This window comes from Gouania willdenowi, chromosome 16 (genome assembly GCF_900634775.1).
Source record: "Gouania willdenowi chromosome 16, fGouWil2.1, whole genome shotgun sequence".
Lineage (NCBI taxonomy): Eukaryota > Metazoa > Chordata > Actinopteri > Blenniiformes > Gobiesocidae > Gouania > Gouania willdenowi.
The window spans coordinates 1,168,831-1,194,745 of record NC_041059.1 but is presented as its reverse complement, the minus strand read 5'-3'; the positions used below and the strand labels follow the sequence as shown (position 1 = coordinate 1,194,745).

Sequence of the window (25,915 nt, the reverse complement as noted above, 5' to 3'; positions counted from 1 at the left end):
ACTCTGAGGTTTGGTAGTAGACAATGAAGCAGAGAAGAAGAGCTCTCCTAAAAGACCTTTACTCTCTCTTAAACAGTGCGCTGACACGCTCTGGTGGCTGAAGTTAGAGTAAATCACAGACTGTTGAAGACACACAAACCCTGAGGATAAAAGGATTTTTGGGTGGAAGTTTTTTTTACCTGATGATTTAGAATTAAAAATATAGCGATATTGGTTTGAAGCCTAGTCACGTGTGTGACATGTGACAGTGAGAATGAGGCCGAGCTGATGTTGTCCTCCTCCTCTTCCTCCTGTGGCCCCGCCCTCTTAATAATCCATTGGTTTGGTGGGTGTCATGGTGAACACTGGAGGTCTTTCACTGTTTCTGCTGCTCTGTGACGGACGGATCCCCCCCCCCACCACCCTCCTCCTCTCCTCCACTTTTCTTTTTCTTTCCTAGGATTCACAGACAAAGTTGGGCACATTTTGCACCGTTAAGTGACTAAAGTGGAGCTGTTGATGTAGAATGAGGGGCTGCGTGTTGGAGAAAAGTGGAATAAAGGAGCCGGTGCAGCGCCCATGGCAACTTTACAAAGACTCAACAAGGAGGTGTTCTGTGCTGATGGTCCATGGCAAGGCCTCACTGTGACACACACACACACACACACACACACACACACACAGAATGAACCCAGTTTCTTTTCCTCGGGGGAGGGGGGGGAGTGTCTACATCAGAGGTAGGCAACTTTTATCACAGCGGGGCCACAATAATATGTTTGTTTGATCAGAGGGTCACATGATCAACATTCATGTCAGCATTAGAATAATGAGTGATCTGAGCATTAATATAAGAAACAACAGTTTTTATAGTAATTTTGTGTTTTTCTGTGTATGTTTGTTGTTGTTTTGCTCATTGTGAGGCATTTTGCACATTTCTGTAGTTCTTTTGTGAATTTATTCAGTAAAATATATGTTTTTTGAGTCATATTGTGTGTTTGTGCTGTCGTTTTGCTTGTTTGTTAGTACTGTGGGTTTGTGGACTCCTGTTTTGTGTTTTTCTGTTGTTGTTTTGTTCATTTTTGTAGTAGTTTTGTGTGTTTTCGGAATATTTTCTGTGTTTGTCTCCTGTCTTTTACTGTATTTACTTCATAAAGTTACCCTGAGGGCCAAATGTGGCCCCCGGGCCTCCAGTTGCCTATGTGTGGTTAACAGGATGTTATCAGTGTGCCTCGTCCCACTGTGTGGGGTTTTCAGAGGAATGCTGCATGGAGGAGATCCAAAAGGGGGAGTGACGACGAGAGACAGACAGAGTGAGAGAGGGAGGAGGGAGGGAGGGAGGGTAGATATATATATGTGTCGTAGGGAGGCTGGTTCTCACAGGCACAGCTGGACTATTGGATAACTGGACTATAGCCCAGTGGATATTAGAAGAAGAAGAAAAAAAACGTGAGTTTTTCCCCCATTTTTCTCAGTTCCTGCATTACATTTTGATCCATTTATTTGTAATTCCCTCAAAAGAAAGACAAGTTGTTTATTTCAGGCTTTAAAATATATATTTTTTAAAGAATCTCTTTTACTTTTAAACAAACCCTAACAAACACAGCCTGAAATCCAAATAATGTAAATGAACCATTTATATGTGAAGCCTGGATGGATTATTGCGACAGTCGTACATTTGTGGCCTGGATTAAAGTCTTTAGTGCAAAGCTCGTCACTATGTAAAATGGTCGACCAGTGTTTGATCAAGTAAGTGTTGTGTGGAACTCGCCTTTTTTCCTTCTCTCACACAAATACATGAATTTATCTTACTTTTGCAACAACAAAAAAAAACAGAAATTTTCAACTAATTTTCCAAAACAATCTGTTTGTTTGTTTGTTTGAGAATCTAAACCTGTTGTTTGGATTTAAATGTAACATTTAAATGGTTTTCTTCTATATTTAACCTTAAGAAGAAGCAGAAGGGTGTAAACACCACTGATGGCATGTCGATTTAATAAACACAAGTTGTAAAACGACACCTGATCTCACTGATGTGTAAACGTTGGGAGGATAAACAAGTTTTTCCTCCACTTTTTCCTTTTGTGTGTGTGTGTTATGTACACAATGAGTAAAATTGGTGCTTGGATGAGTTCCACTCGTGGTCTGGCGTTAATGGGGAGGAAAGTGATTGGTTTAATGAACAAGTGCAGCAGAAGAAGTGGGTGGAGGTGCATGGATTTTCATCTCAGATCTGGGTGTGTCTTTTTTCAGAAGTAGAAACGGATTATGTCATCGCTCTAGTGCTAATTTGACATGCAACCACTATAACTAGGGAAAGTAATTTGTCCTTTTTCTGAAGTCCCAGTGTGAGCATCTGTGTTGGCTTTAGGCTGTTGTCAGAGCAGTAAAAGGTGCTGCAGTTATACGTAGAGTGAATATTTGTTCTGTAACATCACCGTGTCCTGGGTTTGTGGCCTTTCTGTGTGTCGAAGCCACCGAGGCTTAAAACAAGTCCTTGTCATCCACTGACGCTGTGAAGGGCGCGGCATGAAACTGGATACCAACATGTGCCGACATGAAACACCGTTTGCTTTATTGTGGGGTTTGTTTCTCAGGAAAATGACCTGTTAGGGGAAAAACTGGATGTCACTTAGTTCCTTGTCTGGGATAAAAAAAGAACAAAGCTAAACCGTGTTTCTGCCTCTAGGGCAGACACAGGCAACTGGTGGCCCGGGGGCCACATGCGGCCCTCAGTCTAATTTTATGCGGCCCCCAATGTAAATGTGCAAAATGACTAAAAAATCTATAAAACCAAAGCAGGAATACAATAAAAATTACAAAGAATTACAACATTGCAGGAAAATACAGTAAAAGACAAGAGAAAAACAGAAAATGTCTCTAATTTACAAAACGACAACAGTAATACACAAAATTACAGAAAATGACAAGAAAAACAAAAACTCAGGAAACCCACAGTACTAACAAACAAGCAAAACAACTACAAAAATACACAAAAATGACTCACAATGAACAAAACAACAACAAACACACACAGAATGAGAGAAAAACACACAAAATTACTATAAAACTCTGTTCTTTCCTGTATTAATGCTCAGTCATTATTCTAATGCTGACATGAATGTTGATCATGTGACCCTCTGATTAAATAAACATTTTTGTGGCCCCGCTGTGATAAAAGTTGTCTAACTCTGATCATAAAGGGAATTACAATGACGTTCTATTAAAATTAATCACAATTACTGAGCCTGAAATAAATAACCTAATAAAAGTTAACCTTTCTCTTGTGTTAGCTTTCTGTTAGACAATCTCTAATGCTAACGGGTCCTAAATCAGCTGTAAAATACAATAAAAACTAATATCTATCATCTAATTGATTTCCTATCTATTGGTTACCTCGTTAACCTTCCTAATCAATAAAAATATAGGTTTTAATATTTATGGTGTGGGCGTCAAGATTTATATTTTTTAAATGCTAAAATGTGGGAAAGCTTGATATGAAACATTTGAATTATTAATAACTACTATGTGTAGAACTGTGACATGGTTCCACAGTTTTGCGTTAAATTATAATTCACATTTTTTGTAGAATTTTCATGGCAATTACAAATACTAAGTCAACTACAATTAAATTAAATTACAATTATAATTATGCCAAAATTGTAATTGATTATCAATTACGCGATCACAATTATAATTGGCCCCAACCCTGGTTTGAACTGTACTAATAACTCTTTTAGTATAAATACAAGGAGAGACACTTAATAACCGTACTTAGCGTCATCTCGTTAAAGTTTCTAATATGTGTGAAAGTTACACATTCTTTGGTTGAGTGAAAACGTGTGCCACCATTTATAGAGTGTTTTTTTTTTTTGGCTCAATTTTTAGTAAAAATGTTCAAAATATCAATACGAAGAAGGCAAAACGCGATCTGGCAAAATGTTGCCAATTTTTTTATACAATGATATTGTGAAGCACCCTACTCTGAAATGTTATTTAATCCACATTAAAGAACTTTAAAAGGGTTTCATATTTCTTCTTCTTTCAGGCACCAGAGTTCTTTAGATTTAGCGGCAAACACTTGAGTTGAAAGATGAACAGTGTGGTGGACTGGCTCCTAGAGAACAGGGACAAGATCGAGAAAGGGGTTCACATCATGGGCCAGGCGTCCGAGGTGTTGGCCTCCACCGTGGGGCAGCTCCACCCGGTGCTGGAGGCCGTGTTCGTGGCCTCGGCCGAGCTCCTCAGCAACCCCGAAAGCATGGAGGCGCAGTATCTCACCAAGCAGTTCGCAGAGGTCAACCAGCAGCTGGAGGGGATCCAAGACGAGATCGACAAGCTCGCCCTGGAGCTGCAGAAGACATCCATGAACAAGCAGAACTTCGACCGCGAGGCGCAGATGATCAGCCAGTACGAGAAGTTCCAAGACTTCGTCAACGCTAAGCCGAAGTTTAAGGAGAAGAAGATGGCAAAATTCCTGAGCCAGTACGAGAACACCGATGCCGATTTGAACCTGGACGCCCTCTACAATGCCGTCATGGGGGAAAACACCTCCGGAGACCCCATGTTGGACACCGTGGTGGCCATCGAGCAGAGGAGCAGGAGGGCCGTAGAGGACTTCTGCGCTCGCCTCAAGAAGCTTTTTGTGGTGGGTATTATCGCCGTCATGGGCTACACCGCCTTGAAGGAGGGCGCCGTTGGAGAGGAGATGGTGAAAAAGTGGCAACAACGGATGGAGGATGTGGAGAAACGGATGAAAGCCGCTGTGGAGGAGTGCACGGAGAACTTTGCCGACCAAGCCAAGATGGACTTGGAGCACATTCTCCAGGAGAACCCTGGCACGGTGGATCCAGAGTTCACAAAATCTCTCCTGGAGAAGCTGGTGAAGAAATACGACTGGGTAAACTGGTCCATCAGGGCCTTCGCCAACCGTGAGCGCATTTTCTTCTTCAACTGGCTGGCTGGAACCAAGTGCCACGGCAGCGACGGCACCAACTGGTTTGACATTTTGACCCGGAACAAGATCAAGGTGGTGGTTTCGTTCTGCGTCGACCCCAAACCCATCAACAAGAGTGAGATCCTGGAGCAGATTGAGAAGCAGAAGCTGAAGGGGAACATGATGGCCGTGGCTCTGGCTCTGAAGAAGAGTTTCCCCAACTGCCTGGTCCACGCCGTCAGCCATTACAAGGCGGTGGTGGAGACCAATAACTTCCAAGAGGACTGCTACTACTACGAGAAACACAAAAGGGCCTTCCTGTGTATCCACCCGGAGTAGGCTCATGGAATAACGGCCGTAGATCAAATGGATTCATGAATGTCTTAAACAGAGACTTGGAATTATCTCATTTAAATGTTGATTTTTGTTCATGTATGATCAGCTGCGTGATCCATATTCCTGCCATGTTTTTACCTCTGTTTCTTCTCTCTTTGCATCTTTAATGGATTTTACTTGGAATGGTGTTAATATCAGTTGAACGACAGCGAGAAACCAAAAGGTCACGATCCTACAAAATAAGAGTCAAGAATCTTCCCAAAAATGAAACTTTGCCATTTTAAATGTATTCACATTGTATAAAAACCTTAATTGAAGATGTTTCAAGTCTAATTTAAGGATTCTTCAGTTGATGTTCTGATCAGGCAAGACTTCTAGTCGAGATGTTTTTAAAATGTTCAGCAACTTCATAGGGCCCTCAATTTATAGATCGTCAAAGCTAAACCAGCAAAGATAAGACGCCATTATTTATCCTGAAAGAAATTCAATAGATTGGTCATTAAAGGCACTTTTTCTATTAAGTTGAATTACTTTTCTTATTTTGCACCAATGATATTTATTTGTGGGATACATTAAAAGTAGCCTTAACCAGTAATTTCCATGGAGATATACATCATGTGACCTAAAGTTAAGTCAAAATATTTTGTGTTGGACGATATTGGCTAAAATCAAACATCCGTAATGTGAACTATTTCTAAAAATCCAGGAAGTTTTATTATAAATATTATTTGGGTCATAGTATATAATCATATTAAAGATGTAAATGCTTGTTTTAATTTTTTAAAAATGGGTTAAAAGAGACCAAAGGTGGTGAAATGTGATTTTAAAAACCACAGAAACTGGTTAAAAGTTGAAAATTAGAGGCAAAAACAACCTACAGAAAAAGTGGTAAAAAGGGTTTAAAGTGTTCGTATTGGAACAATTATTTTAAACTGGTAAATAATGGACAAGGCAAATGGTGAATGTGGTTAAATTGGCAAAATTAAGCATGAAATATGGTGAAAAAAGGTTAAAAGTGACAATAATGGGTCAACATATGGTAGAGAAATGTCAGAAATGGGAGTAATGTAACAAAAATTAATTAAAAGGAGCAAAAATATGGCAAAAAAAGGTGATTCAGAAAGGTTCAAATGTGGCAAGTTTGGTGTAGTTGCAGAAAAATGGTAAAAATAAGCAAAAATGGGCTCAAATTGTTTAAAAAATGTTTTTTGTTTTTATAAGGCATCTGGCGACCCCTTCCTAGTGTCTCGCGACCCCAAATTAGGTCCTGCCCCCAAGGTTGACAACCCCTGACATAGAAAAATAGTCTGAATAAATGAAACCTTAACACATAATGAACTTGCTGGATGTATTACGAGAAGTTGAGGACACGTTAAAGTGATCAGCAGATACCTCTGAAGAAGACTGGCAGGGGGTCAAAGTAAATTTCCTTAAAGAAAACATCTGAGATGTTTTTTCTCTTTAAACATGTGATCCAGTCTCGTCCAACCCATTGTTCTGGTTCTCGTCTCTTATTTTTAAAGCAAACATTAGTGTTATCATCATAAACACCATCAGAACAACAATAGGAGATATTTATGCTTATATAGCAACATGTGAGCAAAACGTATGAAAACATGACACATTATAATAATATCCTCTTCTATTAGACGGGTTCAAATCTGATTATTTGGTTGTTTTTGGTGCAATATTCAATGCTGTGGGGGGGGGGGGGGGGGGGGAATCACAATCTACACAATATGCTTCTGTATGTGGCAGTGGTTTGTAATAAATGCAGTAAAATATGAAGTTATGATTACTGGTCATCATTACAGATTACAAAGTGTTTATATTTTTGATCTGAGGAGTTACGGATAATCTCGTAAAAATGCTGAAAAACTGGGGGACAAAAAGATGCTAAAATTCAAATTAAAGGAATAAACGTGAAAAATAAAGAAAAATGAAATACAAATAAATAAATATAAGTGGGGAAAAAATAGCAAAGTTTAAATATAGACATAATTAAATAAATGAATATATGCAACAACAACAAAAAAAATGTCCAAAACTTAAACATAGATTTATAAATAATATATATTGGTGGAAATGAAAAAGAAAATACAAATGCCGTATTTTATTTATTTATCTTTCATTTTGGCAGTTTGGATCGCAACACAATATAAATGTAACCGTAAAAGATATTTATTTGTTTGTATTTCATTTTAAATTTAACTTTTTGTTATTTAGTTATTAATTTATTTTTAGTTTGCTCCTCTATTTTAAACCGGTTATTATTATTATTATTATTATTATTAAGGACGTTTGTTTGACGAGTGGGCGGAGGATTGGACTGTGCACGCGCGCACACGCACGTGGAATCACCTGTCACACGCACACACACGGGCAAGTTGGGTGAGACTGGGCACGCCCCCAGAGCAGCGCGCACCACGTGACCCGTGGGAGCCCCGTCAGTGGGACTGGAGCTCGGTGTCGGTGTGTGTGTCTGTCCGAGGTGAGTGTGTGTGTGTGTGTGTGTGTGTGACCTCTCAGGTGAGCTCAGGCTACCTGTGCTGTTTGATGCGTTCATGGAAAAACGGACTTTTCAGCCTCTTTTTGCTTCATTTAACACTGATGATGTAACCTTTCCCCATTTTTCCAGCTTACGCATCGCGCTGACGTAGAAAAAGTTAAAAACAAGTTACTTCCTGGTTTGTTTGCGGTTTATAACGTTTAGTTTGGTTATTAAACACTTTGTTGGTGTAGTTTGACCTGTTTTAAAAACTCTCTGATCCTCCATGGGGCGTTGGTTTTACCAGGAATCAGGAAGTGTGTGTGTGCGCGTGCGCGTGTTATATTGTGGCGTTAAGCTGCCGTGTTTGTTTGTTTGTTTGTTTGTTTGTTTGTATCCACTCAGGCTGTAAAACGATACGATTAGAGTCCCAGTAGGAGCAGGGATCGATACCGTGTCCATTACGCAGCACATTGGTTCGTGGTTCCCGTGGTTTGATGGTTTATTGATCAGCTGATCGTTCTCACGGTTCGTTAGAACTTTTCTGAACCCGTTGTTTTTTGTTGCCCTTTTTCTCTCGTGCGTAATGCGTAAATATCAGCTTTCAGGAATGTTTAGTTGGACTAATATTTAATATTTAAAGCCACACCCCGTGTGTTTATCTCATTAAATCAAATTAATGTAAAGAATAAAATGTTGATCTAAGATGCGTACAATGACGTCAGTGGCTCAAAAACTATATTTCCCATAATGCACGTCGGTTCACATGTATTTATGTATGTTATTTATTTTTTTATTAACAGAAGCTATACAAGATCTTCTAGAGGATAAACATACAACAGCAACTAGAAAACACTCATCAACAAGAATAAATCAAAATCTAGAGGGGATTATCATTATATTAATACATTAAAATAAAATTAATACAACTGGAACTTTATGAGGTTTACATCATGCAGGTCTCGACTGTCTGTTCACATGATTTATGTGTTTAATACAGCATTAATACAGGAAAGAACAAACGTTTGTGTTCCTGCATAAAATATGCATTAGAAATAAAACGTGAGTGAAGCATAAAATGATAAATATCAATGGGATTATTTATATTTGTTTTTATTGTTGATATTTTTAATGCATTTATTAATTTATTTAAAAAAATCCAAATTATTAGAGATAAATTAGATTAAAATTAATTAGTACGTGAGTACGCTTTAAAGAAAGAACCCAAAGCTAAAAATTTTGTGTGTTTTTGGAGTTATTCAGTATGTTTTTGTTGTGTAGCAAATTTTTCTGTATTCTTCTGTTTTTGTGTGTTTTGTATTTTTGTTATTTTGCTTGGTTTTTGTTGACAATGTTTTTTTTTTGTTCTAATGTTTCTCTGTTGTGTTCTTTTGTTGTCATTTTGTTTACATTTGTTGTCATTTTGTGTACATTTCTGTGGGATATTGTTATTGTTTTGTGTGTTTTTTCTGTCGTGTCAGATAAACTTTGTAAGCTTTGGTTGCCAAATAAAATCATACCCAGGTTTGTTGTTTTTTTTTGAAAAATTTTGCAAGGTCGCTTATTGTTTTTGTCACGTTTTATTTTGAAAAAGGGCAGTAGCTGTAGTGATCACATCCAGGTTTGTGTCTACTGTACCTGGACGATGATTCATCTGTTGGATTCAGGTGTGTTATAGAACGTCTGAAACCTACAGAATGTCAGATTCTAACTTTCATAGATCTGCAGCTTTTAAACCCCAGAGAAACGTGTGATTGATGGAAAAAGGAGAATCTGAGGTTTATCTCTCTGCTCTAAAACGATGCAGATCTCTAAATGAGTTTCCTCCACTTTGACAAAGATGTGATGTGATTATGACGCTCACTGAACGCTCTGAGGCTGAGTGCTGCTCAGATCCTGCAGAAATGGCAGAATTTTTCATGCCATTGATGGGAAGCAACAGTACTGGGTGTTGAAACTAGGTCTGTGTGCACCATCTGGCTTAAAATCTATGTTTTTAGGCTAAATTACGATGAGCGATATGTATCTCAATATTTTAATTTTTTCTCTCAACCACTGTATGAATAATAAATTCAACCCTTTAGTGCATAAAATAACACCAGTATGGTGATTCCTAATGTTGGATGTATTTATTTGTTTTAAATTGTGTGCAAATCAGGCCAAGTTTAGCAAACATTTCATTTCAAACCAGCCTTCTGCACTCACAACCTTTTAACAAGTAAAAATAAACAATGGCATAAGTTTTTACTTTTGCTTATTTCTCAAAAACTCTGAATAAAAATAAAGCTCAAAGCAATAAAGCATTCAACAAGAAATACATTTTAAAAAGTATATAAATTAAAGTGCACTTTTTCTGCTGGATTGTAACAACACATCATGTTGAGAAAGTTAAGGCATTATATATATATATGTATATATACTGTTTGTATTTATTGTTTGTGTGTTTTTCAGTAGAATTGTTTTGTAGTGATGCCCAATGGCATGTGATCACATTTCCACACTTACTAAATAATTTTTCTACAAATGAATTGCGTTCGGGAAAATCAAACTAAGGGTTAAGTTTCTTCATAAGATTTTTTAATCCTGGCTTTTCCACAACCTTAACCAGGGGGCGTGTCTATGGTGATACATTTTGTCGCTGTGCTCGTGATCTCTTTCTATTTCTGACTTTTTTTTGTCGTATGAGACTGAATTGGCAAATGAGGAAGCCAGAGTCATTTGTTTTGGTGCTGATGTTTCCTCAGACTTTTTATGAGGCATATGTGGACATGTGGAGTTTAAGGCATTCTTGGTTTTGTAGTGGATGTGATTTCAGGTGGTGAAGCAAATTTGTGGTGCTGCTACCTTTGGTTTTGTAGCATATTTTCCAGACGACCGTAATGTTTTCCTTCTGAAACCTGAACCACTGCCAGATGATGGAACCTGGGCTGTTTTTATTTAGAACCAAGTCATTTGTGTCCATCATCCATTAACGTCTCATAACTTGCAAACCCTAACCCTAGCTCTTCACTTTAGTCCCTTCTCTTTTCTCATCTGTCCTACACAAATACACATGCTTGCAGGAAAGTTTTCTGGATGGGTGTGACACTCGCTCTTTGCTTTTATTGGTTCTGTTGGTTCTAATGGTTCTGTTTGTTTTATTGGTTCTGTTGGTTTTATTGGTTCTGTTGGTTCTAATGGTTCTGTTGGTTCTGTTGGTTATAACTAGCGGTTCTTTGACTTCCTGTCGTGTTTCCATCATCAGAACCATCTCTTCTTTGTTCTCTGAGAGCTTTTTGTGTATCAGAGTTTACTCTAACAATAATCTACCAGAGACAGTCTTCACAGGCCTGAATAATACATTAAGTTGCCTCAGCATGTGATTGGATGAGTTTTAATAGATGTCAGTGTCAGATACCACAGCACAGCTTCAGAGGTCTGGTCAATGCATTGGTGGTAAAACACTTTCCGTCTGCTCTTTTCCCGTTGCTGCGTTAGCACTGCAGATGTCTTTGATGCGTCACACTGAGGAATGCAGTCATTAGAAAAACCTCCTCTGAGACAAAACCAGCCGTCAGCAGATAAGACGGGCTGTTTCCCATTGGCCTGTTGCCGTGGTAACCTGCTGAAGTTGACCTCTGGTACTTAATCACTTCCTACGCTCAGCTCGGCTCAGGATGTGACACGTAGATCTGGTTCTACTATAACCTCGCTCTCATTCCCAACGACACATTTCCATGTTGTGCCCAAAGCGACGTGTCCCGACATGTCCTGGAGTGAAGGTGAATGTTTGCTTTGGATTAAGTTTTTCCACTCGACTTTGCACCTCTTGTAAACGGAGTTCAGGAATTCAGCCTCGCTTGGAGTTTTCCCTGGAAACTTTCCTTAAGTGATGGTTTACACTTTACACCAGCTCAGGGTTTTTAAAACATTAAACACCAAAATTAGGGCCTGATTTACTTTGACCCCAAATAAAAAGCACTAAGTTGGGTGTGCGTGTGCTCAGGGTTCTAAACAGATCATTTTCACAGCGTAGGGCAGGGGTGTCAAACTCACTAGTTCAGGGGCCAAATGTGGACCGGTTTGATCTCAGGTGGGCCACAGGTTTTAGGTACAACTTTAATATCATTGTGTCCTAGTTTTCAACATCAGGCCCTCCAGGATCTTCACTTCAGAACTGCTTGATTTTGTGAATATTTTTTTGTGTAATTTAGAGGATTTTTGAGGAATTATCTGTGAGAAATTTAAGATTTATGGAAAAATTTAGAGTTCTTTCCACAACTTACTATTAAAAATGATCTGATCTGAATTATCCTGGGGGGCCAAATTGGATGCTCTAAAGGGCCAGATTTTGGCCCCCGGGCCTTGAGTTTGACACAAGTGGCGTAGGGGATCAAAATGACAGCTCCGGGGGCCCCCGACGTTCAACAGTTCTGACGAGAACGATGAAAGTGGTGAAGAACAACTTATTTAGGTGAGAGTTTAGTGCCTGTTATTGGTGTTGAACATGGAGGGCGTGGGAGAACTGATTGTTAGTTGGACGATTCTTGAATTACAGCAAACAAATGTGAATAAAAGCAGGAGAAACACCATATGTGAGGCTGTCTGTGGGGAAAACAAGAAGAACAGCAGATAAAGTTTAAAAAAAACAAAAACATGGACAGATGCGCCCAGATCACAGTCATTAGCGGCTAACATGCTAAACAGATTGCTGATTTGACAGACAGTTAGCAGAGGTTAGCATGTTAGCAGATTACACGTCTACTAAAGCAAAGGGATGAGGGGGGCTGGAGGTGGTCTCGACACATGCACGGCTGGGTTTTGTAGGTCTGTGTCAAATCAGATGATGTCATGATGAATAATCGCAGCTCTTGAGCGTTCCAGATCCTTCCTCGATTCTGCGCTAAAGGCCCTAAAGCAGACACGGAACAAAAATCTGACTGTCTGATCCGACAGTTGCATTTATCAACATTTAAACAAATCTGCATTTATAATAATGACCAATCTGAGCAGTAACACAGGGAAGAACAAAGAGTTTTGGGTGTTTTTGGAGTCATTTTGTATGTTTTTGTGTTATTGTTACAGTTTTGTGTATTTTTCTTGTTGTATTTTGTATTTTATTGTGTGTTTTCATTGTTTAGTCTTTTTTTCATGTCATTTTATGTGTCATTTGTGTGTATATTTGTAATAAATGTGTTTATTTTTTGCCATTTAGTGTATTTTTCTGTCATTTCGTGCTTTTAATTTGTTTGTGTAAAACAGGACGTTTGAAATGTAATAAATGAATTCAGTAGTTATCATTGCATTGGACTACAAATCTATTGTTTCCACAAAAGAAAGTGGAAAGTCACGAGTTTAAAATTAAAACTTAACTTTTGTCTCATGTTACTGTCCATTTCCATCCCACCATTAATATTTTACAGCTGCTGCGTTGAATAATGCATCATCTTATTAGTTTTAATGCTTAAAGACTGTGTAAACATTTCCTTTGCCCTGTTGTCATGGAAACAAATCAATGGATGTCAACTTAAAGACTTCCTGTGTGTTTTATACCTCAGTGTTATTGTCAGTTTTAACCTCTTTCCGTGTTGTTTTTAATCAGCACAACCACATTTTCCTCCAAATGAGACTAAATCTTTAATCTGAAATCAACCTTTATATTATTATTATTGTATTTGGCAATTGAAAATTGTAATGTCAAGGTCAAGGTTGCGTCATTTGTCAAAACAAAATTTTCCATATCTCTGCAAATATTTATCGTACAAGTTTGATGCTTACATTTATGAAAAGTTCATTAAATGAACTGAATAAATAAATAAATAAATTATTTTACTACTACGGACCAAAGCTGTACGACCTACCAGTAAAAAGATTGGTAGGGGTCAAAGTTCATGACATTACAAAAGAAAAATACTTTTTTCTCTATAACTTGGCCACTGGTACCATTGAACAACAGTTCCTTTAAATGTGTGACCTTGACCTTTGCTCAAGGTCATATTTAAGGTTAATGTCAGTCTTCTGTTTTTCCTGCATTATTACTTTTAATTTCATTAGTAAAAAGAACAAACGTGTCAACAAATCCAGATACAAGTTGTTATTTTTGCCAATTTTCAATTGCCTAGTTATTATTATTATTATTATTATTATTATTATTATTATTATTGCTATAAAGACTCCACTATAACTAACGTCCATGCTTTGGACTTTCTGTCCACATTGTGTGTGAGACTTTTCTTACCAATTTTCCCATTTGTTTTTTAAATTTGAAATGTCGTCTAAAGCATCATTTAAAATGACTAACTGACATATCTCAGCAGAAATGTGACAAAAACGTTCACGTGATTCACATCCTGCCGTTAGCTACATTTGCTAAAACATGAATAATTGTGTAAATGAAACTCTATAATATTTGCAGGCGCTCACAGTTTTCAGTGTAGAATTTTCTTTCGGAAAAAAACCCACTGTAGGAGGAGGAGTTATTATTAAGGGGTTATATGAATGAGAATATTAAGATTTATTAAGATATTTCAATAAAAACAAGAACAATGTGGTGATGAAATCATGATCAAATGCATTTCTAAGCTCGTATAAGTGAGGATTATATGTAATAAAGTGAATCACTATTCTAGACTAATCTAGACTAAATACTGGATAAAAAGGTAAAACACATATTTTAATAAAAGATCCTAAAAAGATAATGAGCTCATAAAAACAACGAGGTAAAGACTAACGGGGAGAACAGACAAACATATATGAGGTGGTGGATGTGTGAAACATATGATATGTTTGTATGAGGATGTATTGTGGTTATGTGAGTCAGTTCTGCTGGTCCAGTACCTGAGGTCTGGGTTGGACCTGGAGACGTTCTGGATTGGCAGGTGCAACCGTAGTTCTGTTGACGTAACAGATTCGAGACGTTCTAGCCCGTCGCAGCTGTGTGCATTGGGAGCGGAGGATATCGCAGAGGGACCGCTAATGGGGCCGCGGTCCAGACTTGGGGAATCGTTTTTTACGCACGTCAACACGAACGTAGCTTCACTGCAGGACGTGGTTTGTCTAAACTTGCTCTCGCTCTAACTTGCAGCTAAAAGAAATATAAACGAAAGAAATGGACTCTCTAGGGTTGGGTATCGGTTGGGTTTCATCCGATACCGGTGCTTAAACTGGTACTTTAAAAAAAATGAAACCACTTTCTCAAAATACAATACCCTTTTATTTTCAGGGCCAAATTCAACACAATATTGCCTTAAATAATATATATACAAGTAACATATGGAAATAATAAACATTTAAATAATATCAAATAAAACAATATTGTATTAACTGTATAGTACTAAAGAGGAATATTGTTATCATGATTTTATTTGTCAATAATCATTAATAGCCTTTGTTAAAAAAAAAAAAAGTCTTTATTTCAATATATATTTTTAAAGCTATAGGGAGCCATTGCCAAAGAGTGAAAGAGCCACATGAGGCTCCTGAGCCGCAGGTTGCAGTAAATCTGGTGTTAAAGCTAAAACTACTTTTCATACTGTGTCAGAAAAAGAACAAGGTGCTTTGTTTTAGTGAAGTACGTACATTAGTAGTTTAAGGTTTTATTAGCGTTAAAATGTGATCTGGGTTCATCAGAGAATACAGTATAAACTCTTCCTGTGTAAATCCCCACTGAGCCTCACAGATGGTTCCGCCCATACCGGTCTTCACTGTTGACTCATCGCTCACTGGGTGTGACCAGCTCGAGCTCACGCTGTTGTTTTTTCTTTCCTATCAGTTTGTGCTGTTGTAAGGAGAGCGAGAGTCCAACCACACAACAACTGAGCTGTAAGTACACAAACACAACCCAGGAAACACACAAAACTCAATCCTTCTGTTTATTTAACTCGACTCTGTTACTTGAAGTAAAAAAAAAAGAACTTCGTGTTAAAGAATCCTCCATTGTTTTTACAAATATGTCCTAAAACCTTCTAAATGTTCTTATTAGTAGATCTATGTCTAACAAAACACATTATTATGCACCATATTCTTTTTATTAACTTTTAAAAGTGAGACTACTTTACAGTTCTAGAGCCTGTGTTCCTCCATCTTGAAATCATGTGATTGATGATGTCACACGGCCCCACTGCCTGTAAACATCCCATTGTTTTCTATTGGAGTGAAACATTCAGCCTGATTTTTACATCATTTAGTAGATTTTTCAGTCAAAATAACAACTTGTGCTACTTCTGGATGCTCTAAGTCAATGGTTCTCAAACTGTTCAGCACACGACCCCCAAAATAAAGGTCCCAGAGAGCAGGGACCCCCACTGTAGCTGAAGGTGGTTGAACACAGACATGAACATTGAAGAACAGTCATGTGGAGACAGGACCATCTATAAGGGGGAATAAAGGGGAGATTTTTGGGGTCCATCCATAAAGTCAGTAAAATGATGGTCCATTGTTCTATGAATCTGTGATAACCACATTTATTTATTCATCTGAATAATATCCACTGTTATCCAGGAACGTTTATTATTATTATTATAGTCATCTTAAAGATGGAAATCCTGGTTTTAATCACTAATAAAATGGTTCAAAGTGACCGAAAATGATGGAAAAGGAGGTGAAATGGGATTTTAAAAACCACAGAAAATAGTTGTAAATTAGAGTGGATAAAAACAGACAGAAAAAGTGGTTAAAAGGTTCAAAGTGTCAATGTTGGAACAATTAGTTTAAACTGGCAAATAATGTGCACTACAAATGGTGAATGTGGTTAAATTGGCAAAAAATAATCCTGAAATCTAGTGAAAAGAGGTTAAAAGTGACAATAATGTGTCAACATATGTGACATTAGGTGTAAAGATGGTAGAAATGGTTTATTAGTGATGAACATGTCTGGAAAGTGGAAAAAATGTGCAGAAAAGACATTAAAATGTGATGTAGAAGTGTCAGAAATGGGAGAAATGTTGCAAAAATACATTAAAAGGAGCAAAAATATGACAAGAAAAATTGATAAAAAAATATGTTAAAATCTGGTGCGTTTGATGGAGTTTCAGAAAAAGGATAAAAATAAGCAAAAATTGGCTCAAATTAAAAAAAAAAAAAAAATCTTAGTTTCTTGAAGGCATCTGGCGACCCCCTCCCAGTGTCTTGCGACCCCAAATGGGGTCCTGACCCCAAGGTTGAGAACACTTGCTCTAAATAACCAGGAAAAGTTAAAGGTATTGTGGACGATGTTATTTTGGCTTCAACTTTCGGGTGGATCATCAAAACCAATGGTCCTCCTAATGTTAATCATTCTGATGATATGTTCGTGCTCGTGCCCTTTGAAAATAGATTTGCACTTATCGGTGGTGAGTCTGACGCAGTGCGAAAAGTGCAAATCTTCTTTTGGAAAGTAAGCTTGTATGACTGATGCCAACTCCAGCTTCTAAACAGAGTGCGCACGAGGAAAACTGGGCTCGTGCACACTCTCTCACACACGTAGGCGTTCCCTCTTGAGCAGGTAGACTGTTTTTTTTCTACACTTTGGGAAAATTCAATACCTTTAAAGATGTCGATGTAAACCTCTTTTGTTTAGAGGAAGAGAATAAAAACAGTTGTGACAGCAGGGGGCGACAGTTCCAACCCTGAGGTTTGGTAGTAGACAATGAAGCAGAGAAGAAAAGCTCTCCTAAGAGACCTTAACTCTCCCTTAAACAGTGCGCTGACACGCTCTGGTGGCTGAAGTTAAAGAGTAATCACAGACTTCTATTCTCAGGGTTTGTGTGTCTTCAACAGTCTGTGATTTACTCGCTAACTTCAGCCACCAGAGCGTGTCAGCGCACTGTTTAAGTGTAAGTTTTACTTCAATAAAAGTATATTTCACAAGGTTTTGGGCCACATTTTTAAAAACAGTGGAGGATACCTATGAAGCGGTTGCTCGCTTCTTTAGGATCCCTTTTTCTTGACGTTTTACTGCGTTTCGTTGCCAGATTCACGTCACAGAAGACACCAGCAAACATGGCAACCCATCTGCAGAAGCTCGTAGCTGACAAGAAGGACATGGTGGAGACGGTGATGGAGGTGTTTGAGCAGGGGGCAGAAATGGTGGCCAGCATTGCCGGCGACCTCTTCCCCGTCTTCTCTATTGCCGCGCCTATCGTCAAGCTTGCCCTGGACAATGTGGAGAGCAAAGAGGCTACGTTCATGAAGGAACAGTTTCAGAAGGTCCGCGAACGCCTGGAGGGGATCTCAGAGGAGATCCAACGCATCAACGACGAGATCAAGAAGAGCGGCGTGGACGCAGCGTACTTCTCTGTGGAGGAAAACATCACCAACCAGTTCAGGAAGTACATGGACATTCTGAACGCCAAACCCAAGTTCAGGGAGGTGAAGAAGAAGCTCTTCCTGGAGCATTTTGCTAAAACCGGCGGCGATAAGAACCTGAACACACTCTACGACGCAGTGACCGGAGAGAACTTCTCTGGAGAATCCATCCTGACGATCACGCTTAACTATGAGGAGAAAAGTCGGCGGCCAATGGAGGACTTCTGCGCTCGGCTGAAGAACCTCTTCTGCATCGGGCTGATCGCGCTGCTGGGCCACGCCGCACTAAAGGGGTACGATGAAGAGGAGGAGACGCTTCTGAAGGCCTGGGGGGAGAAGATGAAGGTCGTCCAGGCTAAGATGAACGTCGTCATCGAAGACTGCATCAACAGCTTTCCAAAACAAGCCGAGCTGGACGCGCGACGCCTGGTCCGAGACCAGAGCAACCAAACCCACCAGCAGCTAGCCGACGCCATCATCCAGAAACTCAGCAAGAAATACGACTGGGTGGGCTGGTCCGTGCGCGTGTTCCACTCGCCGTCCGGTCTCTTCTCCTCCAAGAAGGTGTTCCACTGCCCGACGGGGAAGAGCCGCTTCCAGGTGCCCTCGTCGGACGAGAAGCTGAACGTGTGGGTGTCGTACAGCTCCTCACCAGAGCCCGTGGACCGGAACCGCATCCAGCAGCTGATCCAGGCGCAGAAGAGGCTGTCGGTGGTGGGCGTGGCCGAGGTGCTGTTCGAGGAGTTGCCCGGCGCCTGCGTGGTGCACACCGTGAAGACCAGGAGAGACCTGGCCTGCTCCTGGAGCTTCAAAGACGAGCTCATCTACTGGGAGGAGCACAAGAACCTCTACGTCTGCGTCCACTCAGCTTGACGTCCGACACGCAGACTTTGACAAAACTACACCAGATATAAACGTAGACGTTCTCTCAAACACAAGAAAACATTTGTTCCGATGTGGTTTCTCGTTCAATTTTTGTGAATTCAGATATGGTGTCACTGTAGAAAGAACTCATCAGCTACATCACTGATTTGTGTAGATCTCCTAATATTCATTCATTAAAAGCTAACGATCCAATCCTTCTTATTGCACGGAGTCATTCGGTGACGTTACGGCTGGTGAGGCTAGGGCTATGTCCTAATATTACCTCCTATCTCCTTTACTATCCACTTTTCCATAACCCTGGAAGTGTTTAAGTGGTGGCCATGATAAGGAGCGTTCCAATTCTCTACAAGCTAAGGAAAGGAGGCTCAATGCTTCCTTTTTTGCCTCCTTTATCCGAGGAAACACTGATGCATCCTTTACCAAATTAGACCACATAATGCTGTCCCACAATTCATTGCGGCGTTCATTAAGTGTTCACGGAAACTCACGATGACCAACAAGGGATTGAGATCATGTAAATTACCAATGCAATAATATTTTATGATACTGGTACAGTGAACGTTGGAAGTATGTATTCATATAGTGGGAGGAGCTTAAGTAGAGGTGTCAATTATGGCCAAATGAGTATGTGTTTGAAGGTTGGATGTACATAGAGGTGTACACACTCTGTAGTGTTATAAAGGCTTTATTTGTGGGTGTAAAATAAAATAGTGTGTGTGATTTATCTGGTTTAATTCTATGAGACATAAACATAATAAATTAATAAAGTTTGCACCAACGTTTGCTGGACAATTGGATAATAAATAAATGTCATCCCCTGTCCTTAGACCCTCCTCCTGCAACTAAAAACTCCCCCTCTCATGTCCGGTCTAACCTGCGTTCAAAATAGAATTAAAAAAAAACATTTTGCAACAACAAATAAGTCCAAAATATTTGATGCACTCACAAGTTATTTGTTTTATAGATAAATATCAGAATTCTTTACACAAACGTGACACATATTTAATTTGGGGTCAACATTAATTCCAATTGAGCCTTTTTTTCAAACTAGAAATAATAAATGTTTATGTTACAAGGCAAAAGGTTGTGTCATGGCAGCTTAGGACAAAGTCACTGGGAGCAATTCAGGTTTAAAAAAAATAAGTCCATTTATTTTCTGCCTTCAGTCCAGTCAGCATATGTTCTTTAAACAACAGGAAAAACAAGGAGAGAATCATCAAAAACAAATACTCCATCAAGGGGTTCAATTCAGACATTTCCCTCCATGTGTGCTGCAGGAGCCATCTTGGCTTGTTCTCCCCTCCTCACCTTCACTTCCTGCTTTTATAGGCCCGAGGCTCCGCCTCCTCAATCAGTGCCTCTCATTTCTTTAACCAACTGAACCCTTCATAATTGTGATAAAACAAGAATTTTACAAAATATATTAAACACAATTTCTCACTTGCAAAACAAATTAAATACATGTTTGAAATCTACATTTAACAAATATTCAACATTTTAGTTGTGAGGGAGCTTTTGCTTCCTAACAGTTTATGTTCTTACTTTTACTTAAACACCAAATCCATGGTTTTCCTTTAGTTATTTTTACCTCTTGCTTTGATTGAAAGTTCAGATTTGCAAATTTTTCATCTTGTAAATGTAATATTTTATTATTATTTATTACTTCAATTACCCACGTTCAGTTATGATTACAATGACCAGCATTCTTTCCAATTACACTTAAATTCCAATAATTTTTTGTCCTCAAAAAGTCAATTACAATTACGTTCTCAATTACTAAAGTTCAATAACAATTAATCACAATTACTGAGCCTGAAATAAAAAACCTAATAAAAGTTGCGTTAGATTTCTGTTAGCATCGCTAATGCTAGCAGGTCCTAAATCAGCCGTAAAATACACTAATAACTAATATCTATCTTCAATTGATGACCTTGCTAGGCTTCATAATCAATGAATATATAGGTTTTAATATTTATGGTGTGGGCGTCTGAGCCTTTTTTTAATGTCAGTATATTTATAGATTTATATATTTTTAATGCTAAAATGTGGTAAATCTTGATATAAACATTTTAATAATTATTAATAACTACATATGTGTAGAACTGTAACATGGTTCACCAGTTTTACGTTAAATTATAATTGACATTTTTCATAGAATTTTCATGGCGCTTACAATTACTAAATCAATTACATAACCGCAATTACAATTTAATTATGATTACGACAGCAACAGATTTTTTAAATTACAATTAGAAGCTCACCATAATTGTAATTAATGATCAATTACACGATTACAATTATAATTGACTCCAACCCTGGTCATTCATACTGTTTGTTTTTACTGCAGTTTTATGATTAATAAACATAAGCATAAACACGTTACAGAAATATACTTTAAACTAATTCCAGATTATGTAAAGACAGCAATAATAATAATAATAATAATTAGAGGGTTTGAACGCTTTTTATTTGTGATATACAGAGGGACATAGAGTAATCATAATTATGATAATTGTATTCTTAATTAAAATAGATTATTTTAATATTGGATTTGAACAGAAAAGTGTTAATAATACATAACAGCTGACAAATATCAACTTTTATTAAGTCTTCCAGCCTCGAGGGCACTTAATGATATATTTGAATAAACATTTTTAGTCTGACAGCTTTTTAAAAGTGTGGAATCTTAAAAAAAAATATATATATATATATACACACATTTATAATAAAAATGATTTTTTTAAATAAATAAATAAATTTATGGTCTTATATTATTTAAAGAGCAATAATTGCATAAAATGCAATTTATAAATTGTATTATTAGAATTGTAAGTTAATTCCTCCAAAACATTTAAATAATTGATGTATTTGATATTTCAATGACACCTAATGCATCATATCTGAATTCACCTTTTAATGCTAATCTCTGCTCTATCACTGACTACGTTTGTAGTTTATTATTGATCTGTTCACTTTTTACTCACAGGAAGTGATTCACACTGATGTTTTACAAAGAAATAAAAAAGCTACATTCTGCACACTAAACCTTCACGTTTGGCTGTAAACGTCCAGATTCTTTACATAACATGGAAGATATGAGCAACAAGTACAAATATTACTCATGACATCATCTATAACTCATATTAACTTCTTTCTACTTCTCTTTTTAAATGTGTAAATGTTTTATTCAAATCTTCTTTGTGTGTTTGACTTGTTTGGTGACATTCCTTTTCTTTTTTATGGATTATTTTTGTTTTTACATTATAGGGTTTGGGACATTTTCCTGACATCGTTACAGTCTGTGGATTATTCACTTTAGTTTTACTCGTTGTGTAATCTGAGAATGATTCTGTTTGTTTCTTATTCCCTCGTTGTTTTGATAATTTAACCCCCAACAAAAGTTTAATAAACTCAGTTTAAAATGATGATTTTAAAGTTCTGCTTTATGTCTATAGAGGTAAAAAAAAAGTTTCATTTATGAACTCATTCCATTCCATGTCCTTTTAACACATTTCCAGAAAATCTCACGCACTTCAGTCTCAAACAATTCAAAATATTTCACCAATAATTCCAGGATTATTCAATAGTCACACTGTAAATCAGCCATAAGCAACTGGTGGCCCGGGGGCCACATGCGGCCCTCGGTCTAGTTTTATACGGCCCCCAAAGCAAATGTACGAAATAACGGAAAAATACACAAAACAAGAGCAAGAACACATAAAAAAACACAAAGAATAACAGCATTGCAGGAAAATACTGTAAAAGACAAGATAAAAACACAGAAAATACTCCAAAAACCATCAAAACTACTACAAAAATGAACAAAACGACTACAGTAATACACAAAATTACTCCAAAAAACATACAAAATTACAGAAATGACAACAAAAGTACACAAAGGAAAGAAAAACACAAAAATGACTCCATAAACCCACAGTGCGAACAAACTAGCAAAACAACAGAAATACACACAAAAAAAAACCTCCATAAAATGTTTTCTTCCATGTTCATCTTCCAATATATCTGTAACTCCATCACATACAGTATAAAGATAAATATGGTATAGTAATAAGCTCCACCTACTCTCTCAGAATATAGAAAAATATCTGCTATACATCCTTTGTTGTTATACATTTAATCAGCTTTAATCTATGTACATAGACCAGACATAGGCAACTGATGGCCCGGGGGCCACATGTGGCCCTCGCTCTAATTTTGAGCGGCCCTTGAAGTAAATGCACAAAATGAGTTAAAAACACATGTAAATTTACATAAATACAAACTGAACAACATCAATTCATAAAATAACTCCAAAAACACACAACGGCAAAAAAAACTAACACCAAATGAGAGAAAAATTATAAAATTACAAAACTACAGAAAAAAACACAGAAAACGGATACACAAAAATGTCAGCAAAATGACACAAAACAACAAAAACTAATAAGAGGAAAATACACTAAATGACTTCAAAAACACACAAAACAACAGAAAAAAACACAAAACAACAACTAAAAGTGCAAAATGTTAAAAAAAAAATGACACAAAACAACTACAAATAATGAAAGAAAACAATAAATGACACCAAAAACACATGAAATGACAACATAAACGTATTGTTCTTCCTTATATTAATGCTCAGATTCCTCATTATTCTAAATTCTGACATAAATGTTGATAATATGACCCTCGGATTAGCTGTGATAGACATAGACTGTTTACATCACTAATGATTAGTCACAGATATACATTGGTTCTTTTTTTTTTACTATTTTCATTGGTCAATAACTACATGTGGGAATATAAGAAATAATCTGATCTCTGTTTAATTTATAGTATAAATGTGACTATTGGGATATACAGTCAAATTATTTTTCTTTGTGTGACTTCTTTATTTTTATTGTGGATCCAAACTATGAGTTATTTAATATGGACATAAATGTTTGGGTTTTTTTTTCACTTTCTAAATACAGCTGCATTTTTTTACTCTTATAAAATGAATAATAAATAATCCAAACTGCATTTTCATTTTCTTCTTCAAAGTTGCTCATTTTGTAACTTAATTAAAAATGATAAAGAAAATTACATTTAAGTTTTGATTTTCAAAAAATGGCCCAACAAATAGTTCATCATTATTTGACTCATAAATAAAATTGTTAATAAATAATCAAAATTGCATTTTTTTATTTTCTTCATCAACACTGCTCGTTTTATATGGAAGCATATCTGTAGCATAATTCAATTTAAAATGTATTCTGGAAATGATAAAACATTTCTGTTAATAAAACTTTAAATGTAATTATGGTACAGATATGATTCCATAATTTCACCACTCGATAATATTGAAAATCCTTTACATGAGGCCATTATAGCTTTGCTCTGTGTCTGATAATCATTTATTGTTTGTCACATAAAATAATATAAATTGTAGAAAATGTAGAACATGAGAAATGTGTTCATAATTAATATTGGGTCATTTCATGTCATTTCAACTCATTTTGAGGACATCCCACGCACTGTGAGATAAAATAAAGTAAAAACTGTCCAATAAAGAGAAATAAATTATATAAAATGAAGGATTTTCTTTTGTCAAGGAGCTGAAAACAGAAAAGGAAAATGATGCAGAGACGCCCACAGCCCTGTGTCATTACGTGGTCACTGCTTTTCTATCTTTGGATCATAAACACATGGTTGTCCTACAGTCGAGGGTTTAAAGATAGAAAAACAACGTCTGACAGTTTTTAACAAACCCTTTGAATCTAAAGGTTCAGACTCATGAACTGAACTTTATTTATTTATTGTTTGGTCTTTGTTGGATGGTTATGACCTCAGTCAAGGTCAGAGGGCGGGGCCAGAGGAAGACACGCCTTCATATCAGGGACGGGAAACTTTTACCACAGCGAAGGCCACAAACGTGATCAAAAATCTAAAGTTAGGATCTAACCAATCTGGATATTTTTATTATAATTTCTGTGTTTTTGGTGTCATTTAACATTTTGTCTCTTCATTTAATGTGTTTTTTCAACCATTTTTTGTGTTTTTGATGTTTTTCTTTGATCGTTTTGTATATTTTTCAGCTTTTTTTTCCTGTGTGTTTGTTTTCATTTTGTGTATTTTTCTGACATTTTGTGTGTTTCTGGTAATATTTAATATTCTTTTCACTCTTTTTGTGTTTTTCATTGTGATTTTTGTATATTTTTCTGCTTTTTCATGTATTTTTGTTGTCATTTTGTGGATTTTTTGGGCTGTTTGATCTGAGCTCAGCATTTAGAATAATTACCAATATGAGCATAAACATTTCTATGTGTTTTTGGAGTCATTTTGTGCTTTTTCATTGTCCATTTTTGAGCTATTTTCATTTAACCCTAACCCTAACCCATTTACTGTAAATCCTGTTTAATGTTAAACACTGTTTAATCCTGTAGAACACGTTAAGTTGCTTTTCCTCTGATTCTGACTGAAAATGTGACACAGTCTGGGTCTCGTGCAGCGTAGATGCAGCTGATCTTAAACCATAGAAATAGGTAAAGGGATGTTTTTAATCAGGCCAAAATGACTTTTTCGTGAATATGATTTGGTGACAGAGTCGTGCATTGAGTGAGCGACCTATCAGGTGACCTCAGGAACGCAGGAAAACATCACGAGGTAAACCTCCACATTGGTCCGCCTCACAGGAAAACTACGAAACTCAGGCTTTAAACAACTGATCAGGCCCGTGTGTGTGTGTGTGTGTGTGTGTATATATCTTAATGTTTTTATCACGCTCTTTATTTATCTGTTTATCTATATTTTTATCTATTTATTTATCTGCTGCTGAAACACTAGAAACTTGTCCTTTGTGGGACAAATAAAGATGAGCAGAAAATTTTCATCACTTTTTCTTGCCATATTTTTGCTATATTATTCCCATTTCTATTTCTGACACTTCTACATCACTTTCCAGACATGTTCAGCACTTATAAACCATTTCTACCACTTTTACACCTAATGTCACATATATTGACCCATTATTGTCACTTTTAACCTCTTTT

The 25,915-nt window shown here is 37.1% G+C and overlaps 1 protein-coding gene across 3 annotated transcripts; it reads left to right on the top strand.

Annotated features, from left to right (window-relative positions):
- Nucleotides 1–1,341: 1,341 nt before the first annotated feature.
- LOC114477419 (protein rapunzel-like) lies at nucleotides 1,342–19,076 on the top strand. Of its 3 annotated transcripts, none has more exons than XM_028469682.1 (3): nucleotides 1,363–1,425; nucleotides 15,487–15,536; nucleotides 17,666–19,076. In XM_028469682.1, exon 3 carries the CDS (start codon nucleotides 17,694–17,696, stop codon nucleotides 18,870–18,872), a length of 1,179 nt encoding a protein of 392 aa, XP_028325483.1. In that variant the 5' UTR covers nucleotides 1,363–1,425; nucleotides 15,487–15,536; nucleotides 17,666–17,693; the 3' UTR covers nucleotides 18,873–19,076. The 3 variants fall into 3 exon arrangements, with proteins under 3 accessions (XP_028325481.1, XP_028325483.1, XP_028325482.1); XM_028469681.1 differs by lacking the exon at nucleotides 1,363–1,425 and adding an exon at nucleotides 7,300–7,739; XM_028469680.1 differs by lacking the exons at nucleotides 15,487–15,536; nucleotides 17,666–19,076 and adding an exon at nucleotides 4,025–5,769 and having other exon boundaries at nucleotides 1,342–1,425.
- Nucleotides 19,077–25,915: the final 6,839 nt, after the last annotated feature.